At 43.0% G+C, this 27,640-nt stretch overlaps 1 protein-coding gene across 1 annotated transcript in view; it reads right to left on the reverse strand.

The window, feature by feature from the left end:
• Positions 1-27,640, reverse strand: part of LOC126534488 (uncharacterized) — a 369,598-nt gene that overhangs the window by 144,204 nt on the left and 197,754 nt on the right. The window contains exons 83-104 of the mRNA XM_072289535.1: positions 27,083-27,253; positions 26,427-26,600; positions 24,922-25,059; positions 24,146-24,310; positions 22,750-22,917; positions 22,026-22,187; positions 20,514-20,867; positions 17,653-18,573; positions 16,905-17,057; positions 15,934-16,098; positions 15,005-15,118; positions 13,541-13,753; positions 11,797-11,949; positions 10,642-10,809; positions 9,583-9,762; positions 8,222-8,380; positions 7,193-7,366; positions 6,422-6,598; positions 4,896-5,015; positions 3,104-3,268; positions 1,678-1,796; positions 559-766 (exon numbers count right to left, since the gene is read on the reverse strand). Coding sequence (XP_072145636.1) covers positions 559-766; positions 1,678-1,796; positions 3,104-3,268; positions 4,896-5,015; positions 6,422-6,598; positions 7,193-7,366; positions 8,222-8,380; positions 9,583-9,762; positions 10,642-10,809; positions 11,797-11,949; positions 13,541-13,753; positions 15,005-15,118; positions 15,934-16,098; positions 16,905-17,057; positions 17,653-18,573; positions 20,514-20,867; positions 22,026-22,187; positions 22,750-22,917; positions 24,146-24,310; positions 24,922-25,059; positions 26,427-26,600; positions 27,083-27,253 — 4,521 coding nt within the window. The remainder of the gene's footprint in view (positions 1-558; positions 767-1,677; positions 1,797-3,103; positions 3,269-4,895; positions 5,016-6,421; positions 6,599-7,192; positions 7,367-8,221; positions 8,381-9,582; positions 9,763-10,641; positions 10,810-11,796; positions 11,950-13,540; positions 13,754-15,004; positions 15,119-15,933; positions 16,099-16,904; positions 17,058-17,652; positions 18,574-20,513; positions 20,868-22,025; positions 22,188-22,749; positions 22,918-24,145; positions 24,311-24,921; positions 25,060-26,426; positions 26,601-27,082; positions 27,254-27,640) is intronic.

Here is a 27,640-nt window from a genome sequence, read left to right on the forward strand (position 1 = left end):
GGTGCATGAGTGAGCACAGCAGAACAAGAGTCAACCATGCCTGAAATTGAAATACTAAAGCAGCGCTTAATATGCAATGACATAAGCATGCTCGAAAGTGTACACGTAACCACAATACTGTTTGTGAGTTCAATACACCGGTGTCCTATGCGCATGTAGCGCAAACTGAACAGCGATGTCGAGTGGTACCCTTTTGCGGAAGCAGTGTGAAAAAAGAAAGGGCCAGCTCCCACTACTGGTAAGTTTAATCAGAAATGCATAACAAAGTGAATTTGGGAAAAACATTAAGCATGCTTGAAAATTAAGCCCAGCAGCACTTAATCAGCACCTAACCTGCACGAATTTCAATCTTCATTGACTTAGGCATGTGCAATACAGTTTCTGAGCTCAGTGTATCAGTCACCTGTATGTGCACTTACTGCAAACTCAACACCAGCATCCAGTGGTACCTTTATGCAGAGGTTATGCAAAGGAGCACACCAAGATAGCGCCCGCTCCAAGCAAACTTCACTGTCAATGCACAACAAAGTGAATTAATGCAATGGCATCGAAACCAACCTTCATTCCCTGCAGTGCCGCTTCGACACTAGTGCTCTGGTAGCCAGGGTTTGGCAGCTGCTCAAGGGAGGCCTGCTTCTCCTGAAGCCACTTTTCCGTGGTGGCCGCTTCGGAGTACAGGGCGTCCAGTCCGTTCTGGATCAGGTCCAAGCTCTTGGTCCTGCGAAGTATCCGCTTGCGCAGCTCGTCGCACTTTCCTTCAAGGCACCTGTAAGGCAAACACTACAACGTTCAGCTCCTCTTCGAGGATTCCCCATATTTAAAAAGCCAGTTTCAGACATCAACGAGTATAAAAGCCTCAACTAACTCCTACAACAATCTTTATGTTGCCGGTACTCTCATTCTTCGATGCTACCGTCAAGCTGTCCTCCATATAAGAACCTCTGCAAAGCTGCTGTAACAAGCACTATCCCGTCAGCTATGTTACCATTTGACAACACCGTCTTCTTGGTCTTTTACCCAGGTAGCACAGACAGAAAAAAGGAACATAAACGGTGTTCAACAGGTTCAGCAAAATAGGTGTAAAATGCTAAAACTAGAGGTCATAAGATGATGTTCTCCGAGTTACAAATAGAAATTCACCACTGCAATGTTCTGAGTGCACGCATGCAATTTGAAAGCTCAGGAGCAGATGTGCTCCTGGCTGTATAGCTAGTAAACCGTTAACTAGAGGAAAAAACAAAGAAACAGTGGTCAGCCTCACATGTGAGGAGACTGATACTACCATGAAAGCAATGAGTCCTAAAGGTTCTTTCAGAGTACAAGTTTGTGCCCTGCAATTCTAATGTTTAACAAATTAACTGAAAGTTAAGAGTCTGTAAGCAATACTGCCATTACTGCCAGACAAGATAGCAGGAATAAATTTAGCCAACACGTCCTGGACGCTTGGTGTCTAACGCTAAAGCTTAAGAAGGATGAATGGCGCAGAGTTAAAATTACCAGCATAAATAAGAGGAGAGAGAAATTTCCTCCTGTTTAGACATATTTCTTCCTGTAATTTTAAACTTGCGCCATTCATTCCTCTTAATCTACGCACCAGCCAGTCCAACATAGTACTTCTGTCTGACGCCATCTTCAACCATTAGCGGCAGCCACATTTCAGAGTGGCGGCACACTTACTTGAGTTGGTCGTCACACTTGGCCTTGTCGTCTGGCTCGAGACACTTGGTGAGAATGGCAATTTTGCCTCTGAGGTCAGCTACATCGCCGCCAATGCTGGTCACCTCGTCCAGCAAAACCTGCAAAGAGGCATTTTTTTTCTTTCTTTTCACCCTATGGCTTTCCACGGTAAACCCTTTACTTACAATGTGTGAACAGGTTTTGCAGCAGCTTAGTAAAAACAAGAAAAGCATTCAGGGTGTCTACCAAGTTGACATTTCCAAAATTCCCTAAGTTTTCTAGGTTTTCCCTGAGTGCCCTTGCAAAATTCCCTGAGTGACACAAAACTCTGTTTTATGTCAAGACAGGCTGACATTATGTTGCCTGATGCTGTCACTCTCTAGCAAGCATGTTAAAAAAAAAAAACACCTACATAGTCCAGTTTGAATAGTAAGGGGTAGTGTTAGTGTTTATTTTGTTCAAAAAGAAAACGGAAGGGATGGGTTAGTAAAATGCACAGCGAAAAAAATGGTAACACCCGTTGCAAATTGAGTTGAGTATTTTCAAATACAAATAAAAAGGAGATGCATACAGAAGCAAATATTTTCAATATTTTTAAATATTTTCAAAATGGTGGTGGTGGTGGCTTTGATTAATGCTGTTCCGGACCTGCGGTCACGGCAAAAAGTCCAGAAAATCAGAGAGCGAAGTGTTCTTGCATCTGAAATTCCATACGTTCTTATACATAGACTCTATGGCGCACAACATTTCCAAAAAATTGGGTGTCCGGAAATTCAGTCGTTGGCTTCCTGCAGCCGACGACACGATGTCAAAGACGATTCGTTACGATTCCCCTATGTTACTCGAAGCCAGCATGAGTGCAGCTTTCGTTCCCTTTCAATAAAATTACGGCTGACTTTCCTTCCTAGAAGCACAAATTCCCTGAGTGTTCCCCCAAGTATTTCCGGACTATTCGAAATCCCTGAGAATTCCTGGTTTTCCCAGTTGGTAGACACCCTATGTATTGTGTGGTAAAGCATATAGGGTAGCACGCCAAATTAATTTTGCAATACATGAACAACGATTTTCACAGATATTATGCTACCTGTGCTTCTAATATATAATGTAAGATCTTCTCCAACTAATAAATGCAAGGCAGTTGTAAATTGTCACGCAATTCTTTTTTGGTCAGTCCAGCCCACTACAAAAAAAAGAAGAAAAATAAATATAAATAAATCAAAATAAAAACTGAATAAATTAAAAAGTGGGCACTGGGATCTGACAAAACAGAGCAACATTTGTTCCCACTAATGTTTTTTATATCTGCTTCATATGTCAGCCACAGTCCTTGGCTTCTTTAGCTCAGGGAAAGCCTGTCTCACCTGTACAATAGAGATTCACACAACAACCAAATGTTTACCAAAGTTGAAACAGAACCCCAGCTCACATTGAGTGTCTGCAAGCGTTGCTTGGCGTCGCCAACTGTCGGCCGCTGCGTGCTGTCCAGCGACGACTCGACAGCGGTCAGCCTCACGTCCACTTGGCCAGCCAGGGTGTTGTACTCTTCCAGAGTCTCCAGCTGGGTAGCTCTGGCGCTTGCCACTTGGGAGACCTGCAAGCACAAGGGCATGCATTGCTTGATGTGTCAATGTTTAAAACACGTTTCACTTAGTCACCATTGCTTTGTTGTTTCAATTTTCATTAACCATTCGAGAACTACTTTTTCTTTTTCACAAGTCAAACAACACTACGACTATGAAGAGCACTGTAATGGAAGACTCCAGATTAACTTGTGCCACTAGAGGTTTCAATCTTTACCAAAGGCTCAGCACATCTGCATTCTACAATTGTATATTCTATTGTTCCTCTTTTTTTTTTCATTCGTTGTAATTGCATTGTGCACTGTGAAACTGGACTGTCCTTTGCTGTTACTTTGGCAATGCTGTGGTTTAGCTGTTGTACAACACGTTTAAATTTCGTTTGACTCTGTGTTCGTCTGGTTCATGTTTACAATTACCAACTCACTACTGACTCCTGCACGTGCGACACTGTACACACTTTATAGTACTAGAAGTTCCCCTCTTGCAGTCCTTTTGACCTTGGGTGCTCCTACATTACCAAAAATTATGTATTTGTCGCAGTTGTTTTCAGAAGTGTAATGGCAGACTGCGCTAACTTCATTCAACGGTGGTGTTCTTGCATTCTACCACTCTAAACGGAATGAAAAGTATAATGCGCTACAAGCTTGCTGCGACTTGTCAATGCTTCAGGTCAGCTTTTCCGTGACACATAAGCTTCTCTGGTCAGCACAGTCTTTTTGTTTGTTTTTGTTTGAGCATACTACCAGGCCGGTACAGGGCCAAGATAGGAGTGAATACAATAACATTTTATATGTTATACTACGATAAACCCACAGCAGTGCATATGATTAGGTATACACAAACAATATTAAGAACAACAATTCATGACACTTGGTGAATCAGCTTGTGGCACTTACTACAGTACTATGAGGCATCAGAAAGACTGAAATTTTGTGCCACTAGGAAGAGGATTGTTGAAGGTGGGAGCGAAACTGCTCACAATCAGTTTGAAAATCTTGCTCTTGTAGCTTTGACACCCATTGCTTCAGAATTGTGTGCTCTGAACAGTTTGTAAGAAAGGCAGGATAGCAGCATTTCATGTGCACATGCCTACAACTGGTTACAGTTGTAGGCAACTGGTTACAACTGGCCTACAACTGGTTACATGCCTACAACCTCGTAATTCAATCTATTAACTAAACTATTTAGGCAGTGCTGGTGGTTTGAACATTCATCACATTTTGAGTGAGTGCCGTGGGTAGGCATCAGGAGTGATCAGCAGTAAAACAACAGTGATTTTTGTGCAAGTTCTTTCTACAAGTATTGAATATCTGGCCTTGCAGGCAAAATAGTAACAATAACATGGTGATTTGATTACTTTGCAGTGACTCTTTTCAGTTGGTGAAGGATGACAAAAGTGCTAGACGTTTCTTTCAAAAATACTGCCTGTTAATGCTGTTGAACCTGGTTGAAACAGTCACACCTAAAAACAAAAATATCTTCATTACACTCAATATTCGTTATAAGCATATATCCGTTACACGCCGATATTGGCAATGAACATTTCATAATCACCTAAATGTATCTGCGTTTTTATATTGAGGTCTGGCTTTATGGCAACTTTACTCTATCATTACAGTAAACTCCTCGGACACAAACCTGTGCTTCCAATTGGTGGAGACGGTCACGCAGAGCAGCCTCACTTGCTCCTGGCATTCCCGACTTCAGCTCCAGGGCATCCACGGCTGTCAACTTTTCAGAAACCTCATGCTTGATGTCCTGCAGTGGTAACTTGCCCGATTAACAATGAGAACACATTTTCATTTATTTTTTTTTTTTTTTTTGCCACATGTTTATGCCCGCTGTGAAGTTGTTTGATGATGCCATCCAAAAAATGATGTCTGGCTCAGTACAACAGAACTTTGCTCATACATGTCACACTAAATGTTTTCCAGGTTTTAAATAAGTGAAGCCCATTCCTCATGAGATAGTGGTATGTTGAGCATGTTCCCCTGGTTGCTGCATTCTACTGTACTTTGCACTTTTGCCAACCTAGATATATGCACACTGTAAATTGGAAAGTGCAGTAATGCTTCTGGTAGTAAGTGACAACTTTATTAATCAAAACAGTAATTGTGGGATCAAAGGAACTCTTAACCAGATGTCTTTATTTCTTTTCATTTATGTTAGCTAACGGGGATTTCAGCAAAGCTTTAACCAATGGTTATATAAAAGTCGGCACAAATTCTGCAGTTCAGTTAGCAACAATCATTCCAGCAAAACAAAATGACTTATAGTTAAACGAGTTGCTCGCCAGTGAAGACACTTATGGTTAAACAGCAAGAGTGGCATTTAATCATAACTATACGTGTGAAAATATTAAGGTGTGGTTGCACTGCATCATAGCTTTCTCAGGATGCTGCCACACTAAGTTAAAAAAACACACACACACATACACCCATAACAGCACTGCCTTTCAAATAGAAAAGTGCTGTTGTTAGAGGGCTTAAAAAATAATGATGATAGTACTTCCACGACCAAGATGTTCTAGACTGCCTTGTGGAGATGCTCGATCCTCTCACATTTCCCTACGTTAATTTTCACCCGCAAGACTCTCGTACCTTGGGACGTTTTGGTTTCCCGTTTGACACACATGATCACAGGGGCCATAGCTATAGTTACACAGTTACGACAAGAGAGGGTGCGAGCACTCTTATGGTACTGCCAGCTGATGCTGTGTGCTGCTCAGCTTCTCCCTCTTTGGCTATCTTTGGCTGAGAGATGTCAGTGCCCTTCACAGGAATATCCCGCGGAAAGCTTCCTATTTAGCTTCAAAGTGTTGCACAGGCCTGGGTAAACATGACTGCTCGTTCGCGCTTCAGTTCACAACATAGCAACCTGCAAATGACCTAGGCCTTGAAAGCATGGCTAAACATTTACTCAATATCCTTACAAGGCGAGCCAAACTTCGATTCCTCTTGGCGCCCCATCGAAGAACTAAACCTCATACTCTGAATAGCTGGCATTATTATATCCAAACGCCAATAAATGTGCTTCCATGTGTTTGAACTGATGCGTAATGGGTGTTTTGTTCTAAAAGGCCTAATCAAACCCCACCGTCTTCTCAATATGCAAGAGTTCTCTAGCACAGATTTGATGTACGTATTAGTGATCAAAAAACTTGCCTCAAGCTGCCTAAGTTGAGCCTGCAGTGCCAGTGTCTGCGGAGGAAACTTCGCACTCCCCAATTGCGTAACAGTGGACTGCTTCTCGACAATCCAGTCCTCGATAGCAGCTCGCTTGCGTCCGGCTTCCTCAAAGCCTCTGAGCTGAACCTCCAGTTGGGCAGCGATGGCCTCCAACTGAAAGTATGTCGTGAGGAACACAGAGAAGCCACAAGGTCATTTAAAACAAAACTAATTAAAGCACACTTACTCAACAAAAGGACAAGAACAGCATCGTCACTAAGAAGCAGTGCGCCAAGCTCTCTTGTGCTTGAAAACTGTTCTGACTTCAGGCAATTGAGAATGTGTGAAAGCAAATAATAACCACACCACTATATTTAAGTATTATATTACAATACACAATGGCATATTTTATAACCATTTACAGCTACAATGTTTAAGTTTAGCACAGACAGTGACAACATTTCTTTCTTTTCTAAGGCGCAATGTAAATGACCTAGGATGGTTGAGGTCAGGCGGGTGTTCTTCCAAGAAGAAAGCAGCAGGCTTGTCATTGTCCTTCTCTACACTGCACCTCGACAGCTACTCAAACTTTGTTTTTCGTCATGAAAGCTCACAAGAGTGCATTGGTCACATGCAAGACGCAACAAAACGACAACAAAATTTAAATTACCAGGGCCAAAGGCTGCTCTCACCCATTACCACCAACAGTTTGCAGAAAGCCAACCCTTCTTTCAAGAGACAAGTGAAAGTTTATAAAAGAGCGGGCACCTGCTCAATGTTGTCCTGGAGGCGTATCTTGATGCTGGCCTCCTGTTCTGGAACACTGAAGACCGTAGCCACCTCCGGGCTAGACGGCCTGCTTACTGAAGACACTGCCTCAATGCAGCCCTGAATGGCCTCTTGGAACTGGGTCCTCGCTTCGGTGAGTTGGGAGAGCATGCCCTGTTGACAGTTCGCAATCAAAAACCGTAAGCACATTTTCCCCGTTCGTTCTGCAGACTATTTGGACAGTCAGTCAGAACAGTTTGGTTGGACAGGGATATACACAGTCCCTGATTCTAACATGAGATCTCGAGAAACTGTACTTTGGATTAGCCCTTTCGATGTGGTGTTAGCCTCCAGCTGCCTCCCAACTACATGTGACAAATTGCAATGCTACCTCATTGGAAAAAAAAAAGAGTGACCACATCTACATACCCTATCTGACATCAAATGTTTGCTATGACTTCACTGTTCGCTTATTCCTTTGGTTACCATGGTAGCATTAGGGAATCTGTTTGTGTAAATGATCTAGTAATACAAGCAGACAGTATTGGGTACAATATACTAATTGAGTATAGCAAAGAAGAAAGAACCATTAGCTTGCTTACAACAAAATTTAAATGTGCGAACTTAGATGTTTTACTGTATCATAAACAACATCAAGTACCAATAAAAATGAAAGACTCTTCCTTTTCATAGCAAAATTATTATTCACTACCCAACTTCTAGTCTATGGGCAACACGTTACAATTGTACCAGCTCAAGCGAATCTACAAAATGTACAAAAAGAAAATCAAAATATATGAAATAGTATTCAGAGGGCTCAAGGCAGTAAGTTTTGTCAGCAACAGCTTTGTCCTCATAAAGCAAGAGTCTTGTCAGCAACAATCTCGTCGTCGAGAGACCTGCTGGCATGTCCTGTCGGCAGAAGTCTCGTTGGCAAGACAAGTCTCCTTATTGAAACAGCATACAAAAAAAAAGAAGGAAGAAAGAAAGCTGCACGTGCTTCAATGGCTACCAGAAAGAATAACAAACCTTGCAAGTTTCCAGCTTGATCTTGGAGGCCTCAGCTGTTTTCGGAGTGTCCTCAGAGAGCGCGGAAATCTTGGGCTCCAGTTCCTCCAGCAGCTTGTCACAGACCTCGAGCATCGTCTCGTAGCTGATGAACTTCTGCAGAGCACTCTCGAGACGAGCCTACAGACAGGAAGTCGATGTGTGAAACAGTGACGTGGCGAATGCAGTTCGGGCACAAAAAGAAAGCGAGAGACCTCCATATGACAGTGGTTGCACAAAGTGACAAACAAAACAATGGTTAATTGTAATATTGCAGTCACAACATCATGTAAAAAAATGTTAACGACAACATTCCACTGTCACTTCTCCGCCTGCAGTTAAATGTATGCAACATCCCACCATTTATTTACAATAGTGCTTTGCATTTAACAGACCTGTATGAACGGAATGTATTAAATTCAGTGCTTGATTTTCAGCACGTCTCACAGTGTGGCAATAAGCACGTCTTTCGGAAGGTAGTGAAAAGCATGTGGGTGCTCAGATGTGCACAGCTCTCATTTAAGCCTAGACAGCAGTGCTAGGCTGCTCAGCACACCAACATATGGTGTTGAATGTACCAAGGGCTGGTCACTGCTTTTTCAAAAGCCCCATATAGTGGAATCTTGTTGATATGACTCTGCATAATACATTTTTCTGGATAATATATTTTCCCCCTTCTTCTGGCTTACATCCCACAGGAGCAATTTATTTTCATACAGTTATTGTGATCGCTTTTTCGCCTGAAACTGGACAATACGACTGCAGAAGCGGGCTTTTACTGGTATTTCTAAAACTCATATCTTTATATTCTAGTGTACTAGCTTGAATACCATTCCAATGAGCCACGAACAAAGTGTTAAGCTTCAGTCACACTGTAGGAAAAATGCATGCAGAACACTGCTGGCAGTAAAATGCTGCTGGTCTAGTGTGGCCACACCGACTGGCGGTGTGCCGATTTTCAGATGAGTGAGGAAACGACGGCTTATTTTTTTCACTTCCAGAATAACTTTTTTTTTTACGGACATCAAAAAGAATAAAGTTCAGTGCAAACTGACGAGCTATTTCAATGTTGCTGAATAAAAATGTGTTGGCTGCAGTTCATAAGGCATCGAGTGATGCTGCTCTGCATAACGTGTTACGTGGAGCAGTATGACTTGACGCCACACGAACCTTTGCTATTAAGTTTGTCACCGAGTATGCCTACTTTCATACTTTTTAGAGCTTGCTCTGGATGATTCGATTTTCGGATGACACGTTTCATTTTTCGGGTTCCCGTTAAAAGATCGTATCAGCGAGATTCCACTGTAATTAGAAAGCCTACCCGTAAATTTGATGGTACTCACCAGGACTTGGTTTGCACCAGTCAGCAATGCATCGTAGCTCTCCTGAATGTTGTCGAGCTGAGACTGCACTTGCTGTTCCAGCTGGGGTGCATCTTTCTTGTAGCGGTTGACCAGTCCCCGACCCTTGGCCTTCACATCATCAAGGGTGGACTGGTACTGCTTGACCTCCGCCAGAATGCCCTGAGAGTCAAAAGAGAAGCGAATCGTGTTAGTGTTTGCAGGTGAAGGCATGACGATTTGTTCAGGTAAGAGAGCAGCAAGAAGAGACGAGGCATATACAAGCGAGAAGGCAACTACAATCGACTTCAATGTAAGAGAAGGCCAAATGGGCCCAAAAGCTGACAAGGCTGCAGAGTCAACTAGCATTATTTGATTTTGACAGGACCGACGAATCTGATTGAATTAAACAAGATGCATAGAAAAGGCCAGAACATATCACCGAATCACTTGGCAGCATTTGGCAGTTAAGCTTTGAGATTCACAGCTTTGCTACTGTGTTCTTCACCATCACTACAACGTGACAATATAAACTCTCAACAGAAACCTATAGCGTCGAGGCTGCATGAATGACTGTAGCTGGTAATTGTGGTTTCTTGCAGTTGTGTGGCCAGGTTTTTTTCCTAGGTTCTTTTCTGCCCATCTTTTCTACCCTTTCTCTTCACTCCCATAGTAAAGAAAAAGCCAACCATGCAACTCTAGTTAACCTACTGCCTTTCATCTGTTATTTTCTCTCTCTACTATTAGTACTGTTAATACTATTACTGCTACTAATGCTACATCAACTGTACCTTGCATACTTCTGATGTATTTATTCCATATTCTACTCTACCATGCTGTGTTATGTGACTATCAGATATAACGAATGTACTTCCATGTCGGATGCAACTTTACTATCTTGACTGTATATATATTAAGTGGCTGATCCTTAGTACAAGGTTTAGTACTAATAAGGGAAAGTCGAATCTCAATTTTGAAGTCTAGGTGATCAAGTTTGTTTGACCTAGCCGGTTTTCAATGAATCCGAGAAAGTCTGGCCCCATGCCAGCAGTGGGACATTACCTTGTACTTGTCAAGTTGTTCTTGCGTCTGCTGCTTGTTGAGCACCTGAAGCGAGTGTTGAGCCATTACTGGGAACGACATTTGCAGAAGCCACTTCTCAGCCTCCTGTAATGCCTTTTGGTAGCTTTGGGCATCGTGCAGTTCCGACTCCAGCGAGTCCAGAATAGCCTGAAAGGAAAGAACATTTGTGTATGTTTGTCGAATCAGTTGACTGATTGGGTTTAGTGATTGTTTGAAAGGCTGGTTGCCCAACCAATCAAGAATAGAAGAATACATGTCAACGATGATAGTTACATACTTACGGAAATAAAGCAGCAGTCAAATGTTGACTGATTGGGTTCAATTATTGATTGGCTGATTGATTCATCAATGAATCAGTCAATCGTATAACAGAGAGTGGAGCACTGTGAATCAATTATGCTCATGTTGTCTATCATGGTGTGTCCAAGTGTTCACACACGTTATGTGCCAAAATACACATATTACATCCCTTCTGCGGATCAATTTTAACCACAGAGTTATTCAATGTGCACCCAAAAAAATGCACGTGGGTGCTTTTGGATTTCATTCCTACTTGAGCGTGGCCATGAAGACTAGGAATTGAACCCGTGACCTCATGCTAGCAGCACGGCACCATAGCTACTTATCAATCACAGCAGGTAAGCACATAACTTCATGACAAAATCAAAACCTGTTTGAATGATCATTACATATAACCATCATTGGTGTCGTGCGACTGGTACACACCTATTAATGTTCTTCTGCGAAAGTGTTCATCAACAACCTAGTACTGCGCTGATACGAGCTGACCTTCTCGACACTATGGAAAAAGGATTTACCAGTATTGCTGTCAGTTAAAATCATCACTACTAGTTACACTAGCTGGCAACAAAGATACTGGGGCCAGGAAATAAAAAAGAATGCTTGCAAACATTGCTTTCTTGTACAAGTCCTCTTTCTCTTTCCTGCAGTCGAGTTTTTACAAGTGCGAAAAGATTGCGCATACCGAGAATAAGCTTCAGACAAAACGCATGCCGATTCTTCCAGCTTCGCATTTATAGAAGTGGAATGTAAGTAGTGAAACACCTACTTCCAAACAAAAGAACTCGGCTTAGTGAAAAAGGAAGAAAAAGAAAAAGATAAAATGAAAAGTACCTGACACTTCTTTTGAAGTGACTCCAATTGTTTCGCCATTTCTTGCAGCACGGGGAGCACATCCCCGCCGTCCGTCTTCTCGGCCAATTCGGACGCTTCGACTCGAAGCTCCTTCAGCTTCTGCTTGTAGTCATCCAGGTTTCGGGCTGTGTGCTGGCGGTGGACAGAGATTATGGAAGTCCAGCTTTAGTCCAGTGATCTTCGTTAACTAGCCCAACTAACTGGGTACTAAAGTGCAACGAAATGCATGCACTATGACGAAAGCGAACCCATTTCTTGACGCACGCCAGAGCACCGTGTTAAGCCCTTACCTTTCCTGTACCTTGCAGTGTGCTAAAATGCTGAGCAATTAGTTAACGTGCAACTAAGTTAGCTAAACCTAAGGCTCATGCATGAGGAAACCATGACTACTAAGGATTCGAGCGATGTAGTGACTCAGTTTATTGCTTACAGAGTCCTTACAGGTAGTTTTTTTTTCACTCTGCGAAGATAAGTGATGAGACCTTATTGGAAGACACAAGAGGGCAGAGGGGAGAACAGTGAGGTAAATGCGGTACAAGCTGATAAACAAAGTGTGAAATAAATATACACAATATATGCAACACAAACCTAAACGGTGAATTTCAACTGCTAACCGAACAGAATGTACATTAAAAAATATATATACAAAAGCAGTTTCTGGTTTACATTTGGAGGAAGTAAGATGCGGTAGAGATTAATATACATGGCAGTAATAATAGCTATCTACAGATAAGTGCAGAAAATAGGTGTATAAAATCAGTAAGAATGATGAAATAATTATTGTCGCTAAAGCAGAATGAACAGTGAATGATGGGCACAGGCTAACTACATTAGGTACTGAACCTAAGTGTTAGAGGTCTATAAGATTATTTTGTAAGGCACAATACAAATCTTCAAGCCTAAGTGAGTACTTTTCTTCCTTTGCTTATGTTGTTTCTAGGGCTTAAAAGGCAACAACTGGCAATGGCAACAAAATAAAAATGTAATAACAACAATCCTGGTCCTTAAAAATCTTGTTGTACAAAACCTGCAACAACTGTAACAACAGTCCTGGTCCTTCAATATTCCATTGTGTAGAACCTGCAACAAACTGTTGCACCATGCTTAGTTGATTGTGTCTCAACTTTAATACCAGCCACCATATATTGTAAGTTATCCAATTAAGAAAATGAGGCAGATAGCTTTGACTGCCTCACAATTCTTAGGCAAATCATGTGGAAGTCTGGACACACAATCTACATCAGCCGTCAACAGCTGTACAGGCACTTGCTTTGACAGTGCATATTGCAAAACACAAAGATTATGCAGGGCTAATCTGCAAACCACCTGCAAGAACTGTCCATAGTGCTGCACATAATGAGCACACAGACGTATAAAATAAGTTCACAGATTTAAAATTCTTACAGTGGTAAAGCTTTACTGCAAACTGATGCTACTGTGTGCAACCGTGCATGTTAATGTGGACATTATACTAAACATCAAAGGTATGTAAACTAACTAGATAACCTCTGATAACGTAATTCAGTATGTAGACTGAACACACATTCTACGCAACTGTGTGCATAAAATGAATGAACCTGAGGCTAGGCAGTTAAAACAAATTGTTCCAGTCGGTCTGTTCAGACGTGGGGCTGTGTCAGGGCCACTTGCACTCCGTTTGCGGGAAGTCCCAGGTGTAGATAACGACACAGATAAGCACGTATATGAACAAGTGTATAAACACCTTGTACTGCTCAACAAGGCAGCGGATTTGGACAAGGTCTCCGCCCGACACGGGTCGCTCCTTCAGTGACTCTTCGACTTCCTGGAGCGACACCTTCAGGGTGTCGGCGCCCTGCATCAGCTCTTGCCAGCGGGACTGAAGCGATGCCAGCCGGCCGGTCGCCTCGCTCGTCAGTTGCTCGAGCGTGGTTAGTTGGTCACGTAGACTATCCACCTGGGAAGAGATGATCGCAACAGTTTGGCATCCTGTAACTCAATTTTCCGAGTTGGAGGTTCTCGTACAAAGATTCGTAAGTCTTCAAAGAGACCTCCAAGGACATTCTCAAAGTCTGCGAGATTGCTGCCGCCAGAAAATCCTCCTATCGTGGCTGGTTGATAAGGCCAGATAAAGTGTCAAGCTGCTAGCATAACCAGGAACGAAGCGTATGTGTGTGAAGAGTGGGACGCCGGTCATGTGGTGGAGGTAGAGAGGGGATGGAAGAGCATAGAAGAGTGTGTATATGTGTTTGTATATGTAGTGCAACTAACGGTGGTCTGCTCCGGACCATAGTGAGTTGCACTTCGCTCCTCGAAGAGACAGGATGAGTGTCGAGTGACCTTCTGAATAACACCTTGCAATGCAATGAACCCGGTTTAAATCATAGATCCAAGACCTCAAAGAGAAATGCTAATACACTTCTCTCATATTCGCCATTAAATCACCGAACTATTTTTCATAACACAATATCTCACGCCAGTAGACATAAGAAATTGTACTTAATCACTGAGTGATGTATTAACTGGCTGAAATTCACTGATTAAAAAGGACAGAAAGCTGATTAAGTAGGTAACAATACATAATTTGAAAAGGTGCATGAAATAAATGCGTACACAGGAGTTAAAAAGAAAGTTGATAGTTGCTATTGGCGTTGTCTGTTTCTCTTGTGTCCATGTTTTTGATGCCAGCCTTTCCAAATCCCTGATTAAATTTTGAAATTAGTTATTGCCCTTATGTAATAGAGTATTTAAGAGTAAATGATGATGATGATGATGATGACATGTTGCAATCACAAAATTGAAACCACTCAGTGGTTAAGGCTTGTCCACTTAATAGGCATCCAAAAATAGCACCATTATCTGTCCGCAAACTTGCTTTCCACAAATCATTTCTCCACAAAGCCTTGCCCAAGCAACGTAGAATCAAAGTTAGGGGAACGCCGATGCATTTCTTTGCAGATTTTTGGGACGAATATTCAGTAACTGATGCTTGGCTAAGGGAATCTGCCAAACAGACATATCTGTTTCCAATAATTACTTCAAGCCTTTGCTGAAATTTTCAATACCAACTCATGAGATTGTTGAAAGGCTGACCATCTTTCATCTTTGCCTTGCTTGTGTGCACTCCTTTTAAGCTTGACAGACAAATATAATAATGCATTATCTATCGATACATGCAAGCAAGCAAGTTACAAAAGCTGAGGATTACCTGAGAGCGAATAGGACCCTGGCTAACATCAGAGAGGCCGCCTTGCATCTTGCTGGCAGCCTCAGTTACAACATCAAACAGGTGCTTTCCTTCAGAAAGGCTCTGATGAAGTTCCTGAAACGAGACGTGAGAACACAAGTGTGAAAACGAACAAATGAACAAATTCGGCTCAACAGCAGGGCAAGGAAGCCATGAGACCTGATCACACAACAGAATCGAAGACGGTGCTATGCTGTTTCAATTATCTCAATTACTGTATAAACGAGTGGTGTTTGTTTTGTTTCTTATTGCTGCTGAGATGCAGTGATGTTGTTTTATGTTTTGAAGTGCGAGTTGTCACATTACCTGTGCGCATCGACAGGCCTGCTGTGTTCTCAGACCTGCGCTGTTATAATGCTATCTGAGGGTGCCTTCTACTTAACACCTCCAGCTCCTTCCTGAACGATTACTGAGCTGTACATGGGGTTTCTGCATCATGTAGTTTCTGTATCGTGTAGTTTCTGCATCGTATATATGCATCATGTAATTTCTGGAACATGTACAGATAGCAGTTGGCCGAGAACCGCTTCAGTCTTGATTCACCAACAGTTGCTGTGCTTGCCAGATCGTTACTGCTTAATTAACACTTTGGTGTTTGGGGCCAAAGTTCACCCAATACTATATACATATTTATTCTTTATATTTATTATTTACAATATCATTTCTGCTGCTGCACTGTATATGGTGAGCACTTCACAGATATGAATTTTTAACAAATCATCTGCTGTCCTGATGAAACCATTGTGCATTCACCCGCATGCTTCAATAACACCTCAAGCTATTGCACAGAGCTATGATCAGGGGTTGATGCTAGCTCATTGCAAAGAGCGCATTGCAAAGATTGTGATGTCAGCCAAACGTGAAGCCCAAATTCATTAACACTGTCACACCTTGAGTTCTGCGAGGTGCTTCTGCACGGTGGCCAAGTCCGTGCCGGGCTCTTTGGCAGCGTTGAGTTTTCTCTGTGCGGCTTCCAGCCACTGGACAAACTTCTGCTTGGCCTTGTCGAACTCCTCCTGGCTGCCCAGGGTTCTCTGAAGCTTGGTGACATTCTCCTAGGCAGTAGAAAAACGTTTTTGAAAAAGTTAAGAGGTCATCAATGAAAAGGACATGCTGATGCCATTGTTCTTACTTCAGTGTCTTATCCTTCTGAAAAGATGCATTTAAAAGGACATTACAGCAACAGGACAGGTCCTTTTCCTGTCTCAGGAACTGTGCTGCCCCCTTTTTCTTCATTTTTGTAAGCGTGGAAAATATTCGGTAATACTGAGTTCCCAACAATAGTTTTTGCCTTAGCTAAGGCACAGCTACATTCAGCAATCTGCATAAGTGCTGCAAGCACCCGTATAATATAATTGCCAACAACAACAAATACCTAAACTGAATCCTATGTCTGATAACTAATACAATGCTTACAAACATGCAGTAACCTTTTCTGCTAACTATAGCCCATTGTAAGACAAACGAAACTCACACAAAAGACAGCAGTGATCCAAGCCAAAATGAGAAAGAGACCAACAAGGATGAGTTGTTTTGAAAAGTGTGACGGCGTTTACATCCTCCCTCGAGTCGTAGTGTTGAACACAACTGACAAAACCGGTTAATGTAGTCGTGGGTTCTGACGAAATTTCATCCGACTAGGTAACAATCAAGGCATGCGGAAACACAAAATGATTGTAACGACACTGAAACATCCATTTTTGTCATTCTTATGGTCAGCGACAAGATTTATGATTGCACTGATGATACAGTCATTGTGTCAGTGGCAAATCCTGACAGGAAGTAGGGTGAACAACCAATAACCATGCAAGCAAGGGACAAAATTGATGGCTTTTTTCAAAAATCTGGAAATCGCACTAACCTGGAGAGCCGCCACGAGGGAAGTGTAGAGCGTGGACAACTTGACAGCCTGGTCTCGAACTGGTGTCTGCGCGCTGAGCAGAAGAAGCCGTTCACACTCCTCGTTCATCTCCTCCATGTCGGGCTTGTGGAAAGAAGCTTCTTCCAGAAGAGCCTGCATTGCCGACAAAACATTATTACACACATGTGACATGCTATGTGACGTGTCATGCGAACATCCCATTATATGGAAGACACATGCATCGTCACAATTTGTTCCTTCCAAGATGAAGCTTTGAAAGAAGATGGCAAGTTGTTTGAACTTGTAAACACAGTGCTCCTAAAATTTGCACATTAACCAGAATGCGAAGCTACATATTAAATATTTAATGTGCACCATTTTCGCTTCCAACGTAAACACGACAAGCTCTCACTTGTGAATGTGCCGACAGATATACGGATACAAGCAAGAGGTAGTGAAAATAGAAAAGCAGGTCGTAAATCTGTATGGTGAACAGGCACCGAGGTAGGTAATACCCACGCACGCGCGCTGAACCTACACACGAACACCAAATAAGAAAGCTGCAGACCTATTAAAAGTCATATAACTTGTGACCTTGTCTGATGCTACAAAACATACAATAAATTCAGATCAACAATTCAAATCTATTTTGATAATCTATAGCTGCTAGTTGCAGCTTGCAGCCACGGCTAGAGCTACCGAACATACAGCCAGATTCAGACAAGTAATGCAGGTACACATAGCTTACCTTTAGCTGCTTCAGGTGGTCGGCATCAACTGCAGTAGATGCCAGGGCAGGCTTGGCATTTCCTTCAAACTGTGACAGCCACTGGGACATTGTACCATACAGCTCTCCAAAGTGCTCCCAGCACTGCAGGCACTCGTCGAGGGAGTCCTGAGCATCCTCGACGCCGTGCTCGAGCTGTTCCAAGTCCTGGCGTAGCTCCTGAAGGTTCTCCTGGAGCCGTTCTTTGCCGGACTGGTTCAGGCACGGGGACACCTCCTCCGTGCACTGCGCTACGTCCTTCACGAGAGCAACTCCGGTCGGCAGGCTTTCTCGGAGTTTCGAAAGCTGGGTTGCCTTCTCGCGGACCACGGCCTGGCTGCCCGTTGCATCAGAACACTTCTGCAGCTTCAGCTTGGCCTCCTTCAGCCACTGAACGGCCTGGGCGTGGATGGATCGCTGCCGCTCCAGCGCTTCCACCTCCTTTTCCAGGCGGGCGGCCAGCTCTTCGGCTTCCTTCTGGAGTTCGGAGAAGTCTGCGATCATCTTCTTACGTTCCGGCGTGTTCAGCTGCTTTGTTTCCTGGAGTCGCTTCTCCAGGCTCGCCGCCGTGCCAGACTTGGAGGCGGCGTCGGCTGCGATAGCCTTGATCTTGTCGAGACGCGTCTTCTTTTCCACTGCACCAGAGGCCTGTTCTGCACCGGATTTGGCTTCGGCAAGTTGTGCCCGGGCTTCGCTAAGCCATGACTCAAACTGCTGAAGCTCCTGGGCAAGCTCTCCGAGGGCTGACAACTGCTCGGAGAGCGCGGAGCGCACGGCGGAGACTTCCTGGAGCAGGCGCTCAAACTCAGCAGACGTGTTGTCGGCACTTTCGCGGATTGTTTTGACGCCTTCAGCAGATGTTGTTTCAATCACCTTGTCTGTAAGCTCCATCATGTAAGACACCTAAAAGAAAGTGTGTTGGGATATTGAAGTAAAAAGATTTAAAGATTCTTACTGACCCTATAAAACTGACCATGAGCAAGCTACTACATTCTATATTAGGTTTTTCTTTCCTTTTATTTTTAACCCTTCAAACCACCACCAAAACAAACATTCACATCTACCTCAGTCAAACAGACATGGCGACAGACCTTGATCAAACAGGCAAGTGTGTCTTAAGTAAAAAATAGTCATGACAGTCTTAAGTATTTTTCCTACCCTGAATTTCTAAGCAAGTTCAATGTTTATTTGTCATGTTTCAGACCAACAGGTGTTCCAAACACTAAACAATGCTCAAAATATTTCGTATTTTAATGAAGATTCAAGAAGTGGGAAAATTAGCAGGTTTCAACCATAACATTTAAGTGAAACTGATTTTCTCTTAATATACATATTTCTTAGAGTGTGTTCAGAGGGGCTGGTTGGTTGATCATTGGAATAAAACCGAAACAGTGCGATACAGTACAAGCGAATAAAGAGCACAGGACAGAGTGCTCTGTCCTGTGCTCTTTACTCTCTCGTCCTGCGTCACATCGATTCCGTTTTAATCCAGTGCACATTTGATTGACCCAGAAGACTCACTCACTCACTCACTTACTACAAACAACAAAATAGACAATGAGGATTTGCATGAAATAATTTATAAATCTAGCATCTTTTTTCTTGACTTCTTACACCTGCTTATAAATAGTCACATTTCATTAACATGTCTTACATTCCCCACTGTATTCATTGTTCATTTACCCCTGCTTTGAGGCCTAGGCGACCCTCTTGCATTTCCTTACTGCTGCTGCAGGTGACTAATTGACATTTAATCTATTTATGGCCATTCACTCTTTGCTTTTCATTCTGTGCTCTGTACTTACAATGGTTTTTACTGATATCAGCAGTTAATTTCTAGAAAACTTGCCTTGTCTGTAAGTAAAACAATAACGTTATGTCATTCTTTCGAAAACTTTCAGTGGTCATCATGGGAAAATGGGAAGAGACAAAATTTTGATTGGAGAGATTGAAAGACTTGAATATATTAACTGCCAATTTTTTCAGACATTAGACAATCCTAATTGAAGTAATTAAGTGCCAAAGATGGTACAAAAGCTATGAGATAATTGCCGCAACGAGGTGGAACATTCCACAAACGCCAGAGTGAAGACGGAAGGCCACGCAGGAGACAGTGTGAGAAGTGAAGCAAACAAAAACACCTTCTTCAAGTTAACTGCATATTCCTGTAAGTGACTCAAGACGAGAAAGAGTCCGAGTCTGTCTTTTTTGTTTGTTTGTTTCACCGCTCTCCCCTTGAGCTTTACTTATATGTACAGCTTCAGGAGTGTGAAAAGCATTGTGCTGCTAGTGGTCACAAACATCCATAAGAATGACCGTTGGGGTTTGACGTCACAAAGTAATGCTGGAGCTATGGGCAGCTGTAGTGACGGGGAACTCCAGATCAACTATGACCGCCTGAGATTCCTTAACATGCACCATCCAGAGAACAGTTAACAATTAAGTTAAATCATGGGGTTCGACAACCGGAAACTTCACAGTGCATTAGGAGGGACGCCATAGCGGAGAGCTCTGGATTAATGTTGACCACCTGGAGATCTTTAACATGCACCCAAAGTGAGATACACAAGCATTTTTTGCATTCAGCCTCCTCCATCGGATCGCAGCTGTCGAGCAGCAGGTCACCAATGAAACAACACTTCAACGAAACGAGAAAGAAAGCTTCAGAAGGACTTCAGTTTGACCTAGTTGGCGTTTACTGCATATCATATTGACCGCAAATAAAGCCGGGGACAGCAGGAGGGAACCTGTGTTGTCTTTGTGTTCCCTTTTGCTGTCCCTGTCTTTATTTGTGGTCAATATGATATGCAGAGAAAGAAGGCATAGGAAAAACAAGGCCAGACCTTGTTTCGGCCCTGCTGCAACGTCGCCCAGAGCAGGTCGAGGCTCCTGAGACGGGACTCGGCGTCGTCCATAGTGGCCGAGGGCTTCTGCAGCTCGCGCAGCCGCTCCTGGGTGCTGTCGAGCAGCTCGGACACCTCGCCGTACATGCACTGCTGCTGCTGGTGCTCCTGGTAGTGTTGCTCGAGTGCATGCAGCACCTCCTTGGCCAGCGACAGCAGGCTTGTGTAGCGCGCCGACAGCTGCGTGAACTGGTTGCAGATGCTCGAGTCCGAGTACGTCTCCAGCAGCAGCTGCGCCTTCAGGTTGAGCGTGTCGAACTCGGACTGCCACTCGAACACGGTCTGCAGCAGTACCTGCATAAGCGGCAAAGGTCGGCGACGCTCAGCTGAAACGAAGCAAATTTAAGAGACCTATGCCTCTCTGTCAAAGAAGGAAGCTTCTATTTCTCGGTCGTAAGTTCGATGTAGAATTACATGCCAGCCCTGTGGGAAGTGAGAAAATTTTCTATTTGTTCTAAAACTCGCAACATTATCATATAATATGAATGCCAGTACATCTTTTTGTTGTGCTAGCCGAATAACGTACAATCTATGTGAAAAGTTTACAAGGCATGTATTAGAATAAAATGGAATGCTTTATCTAGGCACAAATAAATATACACAATTCAAGTTCCAGTAAGCCTTGTACGTTTTGTGGGCGCAACTGGGAAATTTGAGCTCAGAAAAACCTAATCTATGTAACATGGTTTCTTATAAGGAACCATGTTAGTGGTTTGCTGAATTTTGCTGAATTAATGAACATTTTGCATCAGCAGCCAGTAAAATCATGTAACGCCATGTCGTTTGCATACAGTAGTACAGACGAATTCTGCCCCATGCTGCGCACTCTCTGGCTATGAAAAAATTCAGCTTTTTATCATGTCTTGTGCCCCATAAACTTTTGACACCAATGGTAAACTTGTATTGCTCGCCAAATGACTCGGTGATAAGCTGGTAAGCAGGCGCCCTTGAGTAAGTGAACAATGAGTAAATTCTTCAATGGGTGCGAGTGAAAAATACCCTGACACCATTTTCATATTATAGAAGTCCCTTATGTCTACGTGATCACTCATCTTGGAGCCACAAATGAAGCTCAGGCTGTAGTTCAAAACTACCGAAGCATAACCAAAAGCTGGACAAACATGTACGCATCATACCTGTCACAATATATGATGTAAAACATCAATTGTGTTTTTTTTTTTTCTTATCACACTGTTTCGCCACATCACTCGAACATATTTCATGACTCAAATCAAGCTGCACTCACACAGAACTGGCAAAACAATAGGGAGTTTTAGGTCAAAGTTATGGGATACACACCACCGCACATACAAAAGAGTGCAAAAGAAGCACAAGAGAATGCAAGCAAGGCGTTGGGCTTTGGGTACGCGAAGACGCTGGGACGTGCTATTTCGAAAACTCCTTAATTTCAGTGACCGTCATTTATGACCGGCAAATGTGTTGGTGACTTGCCTGGAACTCTTCCAGTTTGACCCGCTTGGACTCGAGGTCAGGCTGCAGTTGCTGGAACGAGCGAACCTGTGGCTCATGCTGATTCAGCCAGTCCTGGCAACGGCGGAACTGTTCCTCGTACTCGTCCCACTTGACCAGGCCCACATCAAGCGCAGATTTGACCTGCATCGAGCAACGACGACCCAGAAGTGTCAGCAGTCATGTAGGAGCCTTGAAGAGTCACGGGACGGCGCTAGCTATGGACACCATCCTAACCTAACGTAACTTCGCAGAAGCATGCTGACAATTGCTCCGCCTGATTGTCTCCTTTTGAAGTGCGAGGATAAGCAAGCCGCAGAGTTAATTGCAGAATGAGCAGGTCTAACACTGCCAAGACAGATCAAGGCAATTATAAGGAGCAGAGGTACAATGCTACCACTCCAGCAAGTTCACCCCGAACACAATGAGAATACCTACTACATCAAGCAACTCGTGTCATCCAGCTTTACTTGCTAAACATCACCACTCACTGCATAGATTGTAATATTAAAGAAACTTCAAAAGGAGCTGGTAACGCTGCTTATCGTATACATAGTTCTTCTTTCTTTATTAATGCAAGTATAAACAGAAGGTGTTGCACTGTCTCTTGATTATGAGGACTCCGTCTGTATTTGTCTCTTCTTTGACATCTACAAGTTCAGATTAACAAGAACGAAACTCGAAATTGAAATCAAAGTACCAGTACCTGTGCCATGCGTTCTTCGAATTCCTCCACGGCCTTGACCAGCTGGCCAGCCTCCTGGTCGACGTGCTGCTGTTCTGCTTCGTCCTCCATGAAGCCACGCGCCGTCTCTGCCAGGGCGAGCATCAGCTGCAGCCGTTTCTGCCCTTCCTCCTGCTCGGCCTCCAGCACCTGTTGCATTCGAAAGCGACATTGTCGAACGTCCATCCACAAAGACATCACGCGATGCCAACAGGATGACTTTGCCCCTCGCAATGCATAAAAAAGGAAATGCATACAACTTGCACTAATTCGAACCCCTAGGGACCATGCTCTTTTCTTAAATTTTCAGAAGCTTCAATTATTCGAAGTCACAAAAGAAAAGGGGATAAGAAACAGAACAGCAGCTTATTATACAAATGAATACACACACCTTCTTGTGTTCAAACACACATACGCAGGGTCTGTAGCAGCCTTTCCAGAAAAAATTCAAGCCTTTTCAAGAACATTTAAGGCCCTCACAAAGCATTTTTGAGCATTAAAGCATCATGATGCGTGACGGCTGGACAGCAAAACACTGCCTCAAACGAGCAAATATTTATATATTTTTTTCTTTATGCGCAGTATGAAAAACTGCTTGCTAAGCCTTTTCCGCATAAACAACCACCCAGTCACCATAAACATTATATGGCTCCCTACCCCACAAGATACAAATCGGGTCAGGTTGTCTGGACTCGCCGCTCACATAAACCTGGTGGTCAGATACACAAGAAAATCCACTAATATTAGCCAAAAGCAAAATTCAAGAACAAGAGTTTTAAACACTCAGTCATACTTGAGAGCTTTCAAGACCTTGAAAACCGCAGTTTCGCATTCAAGGATTTCAATGACCACTACAAACTTTGCGTATGACCAGAACAGCACACAAATAGGTATGTATGTTGATCGGGTTACGTTTGAGGTGATCGGGTAAGCAGCACCATCACATAGTGGCATTTATCAACACACATATCAGTTGAAGTATCAAACACGGGCACATTTTAACCGCTCACACACAATAAATGTCCCCTACTGGCTGTTTTTGGCTGCATTCTTTTACACTTGGTACGCCCACAAAGTTTGAATTAACTAAAATCCTTACACGCATGTCTGAGATAATGGGCTTCAACCTGCATTGGAAACATAGTATATTAGTAAAATATGAGGCAACTTAATGAACAAACCTAATCTTGAGGTCTATGTGCAGTAATACTTATCCTTATTTATCTGAGCTTGAAATACCAATACAGCACAGTACCAGCACTAGCACCATTACAGGTACCAGCGCCCCTACTGGTACCTGCAGACTGGATTCATTCATGAAATTGACACATATTGAAAATAATTAGGGAAAATATCACACGAAAGCATGCGGGGCTACCTTCAGTGTGCCATGTTTGCTTCTCAGCTCATTGCGGTCACCCGAAGGCTCCGCACACTTGTTCAGTTTTTCCTGCGCCTGTTCCAGCCAGGTACTGAGGTTAGCACAGGCGTCCATGAACTCTTGCAGATGGCCCATGACAGACTTCTGCTGCCGCAGAAATTCCTGGACGTTCACAGAGCAAGATTTTTGAATGTTAGTAGTTGAAAGACAAGCCACTAATCTATTAAGTACGTCATTCGTGCTGAAAATTAAGTTCACAAGAATAAAAAGACTAATTACTAGGATGAAGACGTTACTTGTTGACATGCCAAGCAACTATAGCCAAAGGCTTAAAGAGACAGAAAGAGACAGTACATACAAGTACTCATTGAAAGAATTACTGCAAGCTGCTAATATTCACTCTATTTAACCACTTCTGCCCTAGATCCTTGTCATCACCAGCTTAGCAAAATGATCAAACGAAAAAGTTGCTCTTCTGCTTCCCAAAAGTTTGCTGTTAACTGTTCATCTCTGAGTAGCTACTAGCAGCGAAGATGCCATGTGAGTTGCACAAACTGTATATGTGACATGCTTTTTTTTTTTTTCCTTTTCGAGGGGGAGGTGATGTTGTGTTGGGAGACTGCACAAGACAGATAGCACCCCTTCTGTTTTCTGTTGTCTGCTGAAAATAAAACTTGTGTCACATTCACTTATGTAACCTATTAGCTGACAAGTGGCAGATAGAAGACGTACGAGCACACAGTGCTCACAATGAAACACGATAGATTACCCACCTTGACAGAGCCAGCCAGATTGTTGTATTTTCCCGAGATCTCGGGCTTGGGGGCTGCCGAGGTCTGCTGGAGCTCCTGAGCCTTGATGGCGAGAGACTCAACCATGGGCTCGAATGACTCGACATCCTTTACAAGGCTCTGAAATGATATAAACAGGTGGACAGGTGTAAGTAATTGGCAGTTACCGTATTTTCCCAAATATAACTCGAACTTTTTTCTCAATATTTCCTGCCTCCGAACATGCCTCATGTAATAGTATTCAGCTTGATGACACATATAAATCGTAATATATTTTTTTCCTTTTTCAGAAAGACCAAAATTCCCCCCATTGCATTATATATGTGGTCACCTTATTTAATGGGTAAAACAGTAATTATAGAATGTCAGCAATACAATAATTCGTGGATAATTGGCTCTGAGGGGCAACGCTGTTGACTGAGGTCTTGTAGGATAGACTTGGACGACAGCATTGTATGAGTTGTAAAACTTGGTAGATAACTTTTCAAAACTTTTCTGATTTTGACCAATTTTCATAAGAACATTGAGTCAGTCCTCATTTATTTATTTTTTCATATCAAGAAAAGCACAAGAGCCACATATGATTGAGGCACATGATTGAGGTTCTTGCAGCTTAACAAGGTACAACAACAATACCAAACTACAATGTGCTACTATGTTAAAAACTAGAAAAACTCAGACAGCTTGTCAAAATGGACATTTGCAAGTCAGAATATACGTATAAAATACACGCTCCACGCAGTCACTATAATCTAGCTTGATCTATTAAATGGGATATATATCATTCGTATCGGGTCTGTTTATGCCAAGTTATAGTAGTTCATTTCCTTTTATTTGAATAGTGTGCCAGAGATAATGCTTCTTTAAACAGTGAACATAGATAAAGCAACAGAGCTGAAATGAAAGGAAAGAACACAGAGGATCTCTCTGCTTGACTGCCCTGTAATATGGGAGGAAAAAGGGATATGAAAGGTGAATGAAAGAGAAAAAAGAAACTAAGACTACCTGTGAGGATACTGTCACACACAGTCTGTTAAAGCACCATGCACCACAGTGACAGTGTCACACAGAGAGCCATACAGGGTCACATGATGCACAATGTCACGCCCAATCAGTTGGTTGCAAAATCTAGTCACCCCTGCTAAAGGGCAAATAGGGTTGCGATGTAGAGGTCCCTTAATATTGTTACGGAGGCACTTGTGTACGAATGCGGCAACGGTGCTGCAGTGCCCTGTAGAGCAAAGAATACAAGTTTTCGAGGAACACTGCATGCGTCACTGTTTGGCCATAATGTTTTGACAAACCTAGGCATGTATTGTAGGTACGTCCTTTATTTTCTCCTTATATGTCATCCCTGTCACAATACCAACCTGCCACCTTAAAGTACGGTAAAAGAAAGATTTGATGCCCAGGTGTGGATTTTGCTAGGCAACATTTAGAGGGAACGGCAAGGAAATGGACTGGGTAGGAGGCTAAGTTGAGCTTACGTTGGCCCTCCTGAGCCTGGCCTTGCGTTGCGTGACCGACTCCTTGACGGAGGTGCTCTGGCGTTTCTTCTTGACTTCTTCCAGCTGATTGTCGTGGTCTGCAATCCACTGGAGGAGGCGCTGCTCCGAAGAACTGTAGTCGGTCCACTGAAGAAGGGCTGTCTCCAGAGATACCTGCCCAGAACGAGGGATAAATTATAACGACGAGTGATTAAGTTTGGCAAAGGTTGTATTTGCTTTAGCTTAAGCACAACATTTTTTTCTTTCTCCTCCATGCCCATGTTTAGCAAAGTGGAGACGGGTGTTTAGAGTTGAAGCAAATGAGGTGACAATGTAAATTCTAAGCAGGAAATATTAGTTTCTGGTAGGTGAAATCAAAAGGAAACAATCCAAAGTGACTTTAAATGTAAGAAAAAAAAAGTAGGTTGGCTAGGTAAACTAACACTTGGTGTCACAACAACTATTTATAGCCACTAAACTGCACTGTCATCTGAGATGGTGCCTTTTCCACTGCTCAAGCAGCTGTTCCTGATGTCCAATAACAAAATTACTTTACTGTTACATCAAGCCTGTTCATCGAACCAACTACAGTCAAGTTTATTTCCCGCCAACAGAAACAGCAGCTAGGAGAGAGGCATGTTAAGCTGCAGACTTACCTTGGCATCGGAAAGTTTGAGCACGAGGCGGTCCCACTGCTTCTGGAGGTCCTGCATCTCCTGGTTGAGCGGGGCCTTGCCAGACGTGTGCGTGCCTCGCAGGGTCTTCTCGCCGGCCGTCAGGGCTGCGTGCACCAGGGCGTGGCCTTCGTCTTGTTTCCTCACCATACCCTGCAGGAGAAAAAAAAAAAAGGCAACTGAAATGAGGATTTGTTTGGAATGTCATATAGGTACGCCTCAAGAAAGCACCGAATCATGTGTACTAGTAGACCGCTCTGGCCGTGGGAAAGGTGACTCATTAATAGGCATGGTGTGGAGTGAAGGTCAAATTTTCTAGACTCGTTTCCAGCCACAAACATCATGTTAGTGGCATAACTTCGTTAATACTGTATCTATGATTTTGTGCTTAGTTTTGTTATGTCCATGTTTATAGAAGATATGTGTAAGTATTGTGTAATTTTGACTATATCTGTACTGTGGCTCAGTTGTGAAGGTTCATAAATGCGTGCATATAGTGTATGTGTGTTTATGTGTGTGTGCGTGCATTCATGCCACATA

This window comes from Dermacentor andersoni, chromosome 7, assembly GCF_023375885.2.
Source record: "Dermacentor andersoni chromosome 7, qqDerAnde1_hic_scaffold, whole genome shotgun sequence".
In the NCBI taxonomy this organism is placed as follows: domain Eukaryota; kingdom Metazoa; phylum Arthropoda; class Arachnida; order Ixodida; family Ixodidae; genus Dermacentor; species Dermacentor andersoni.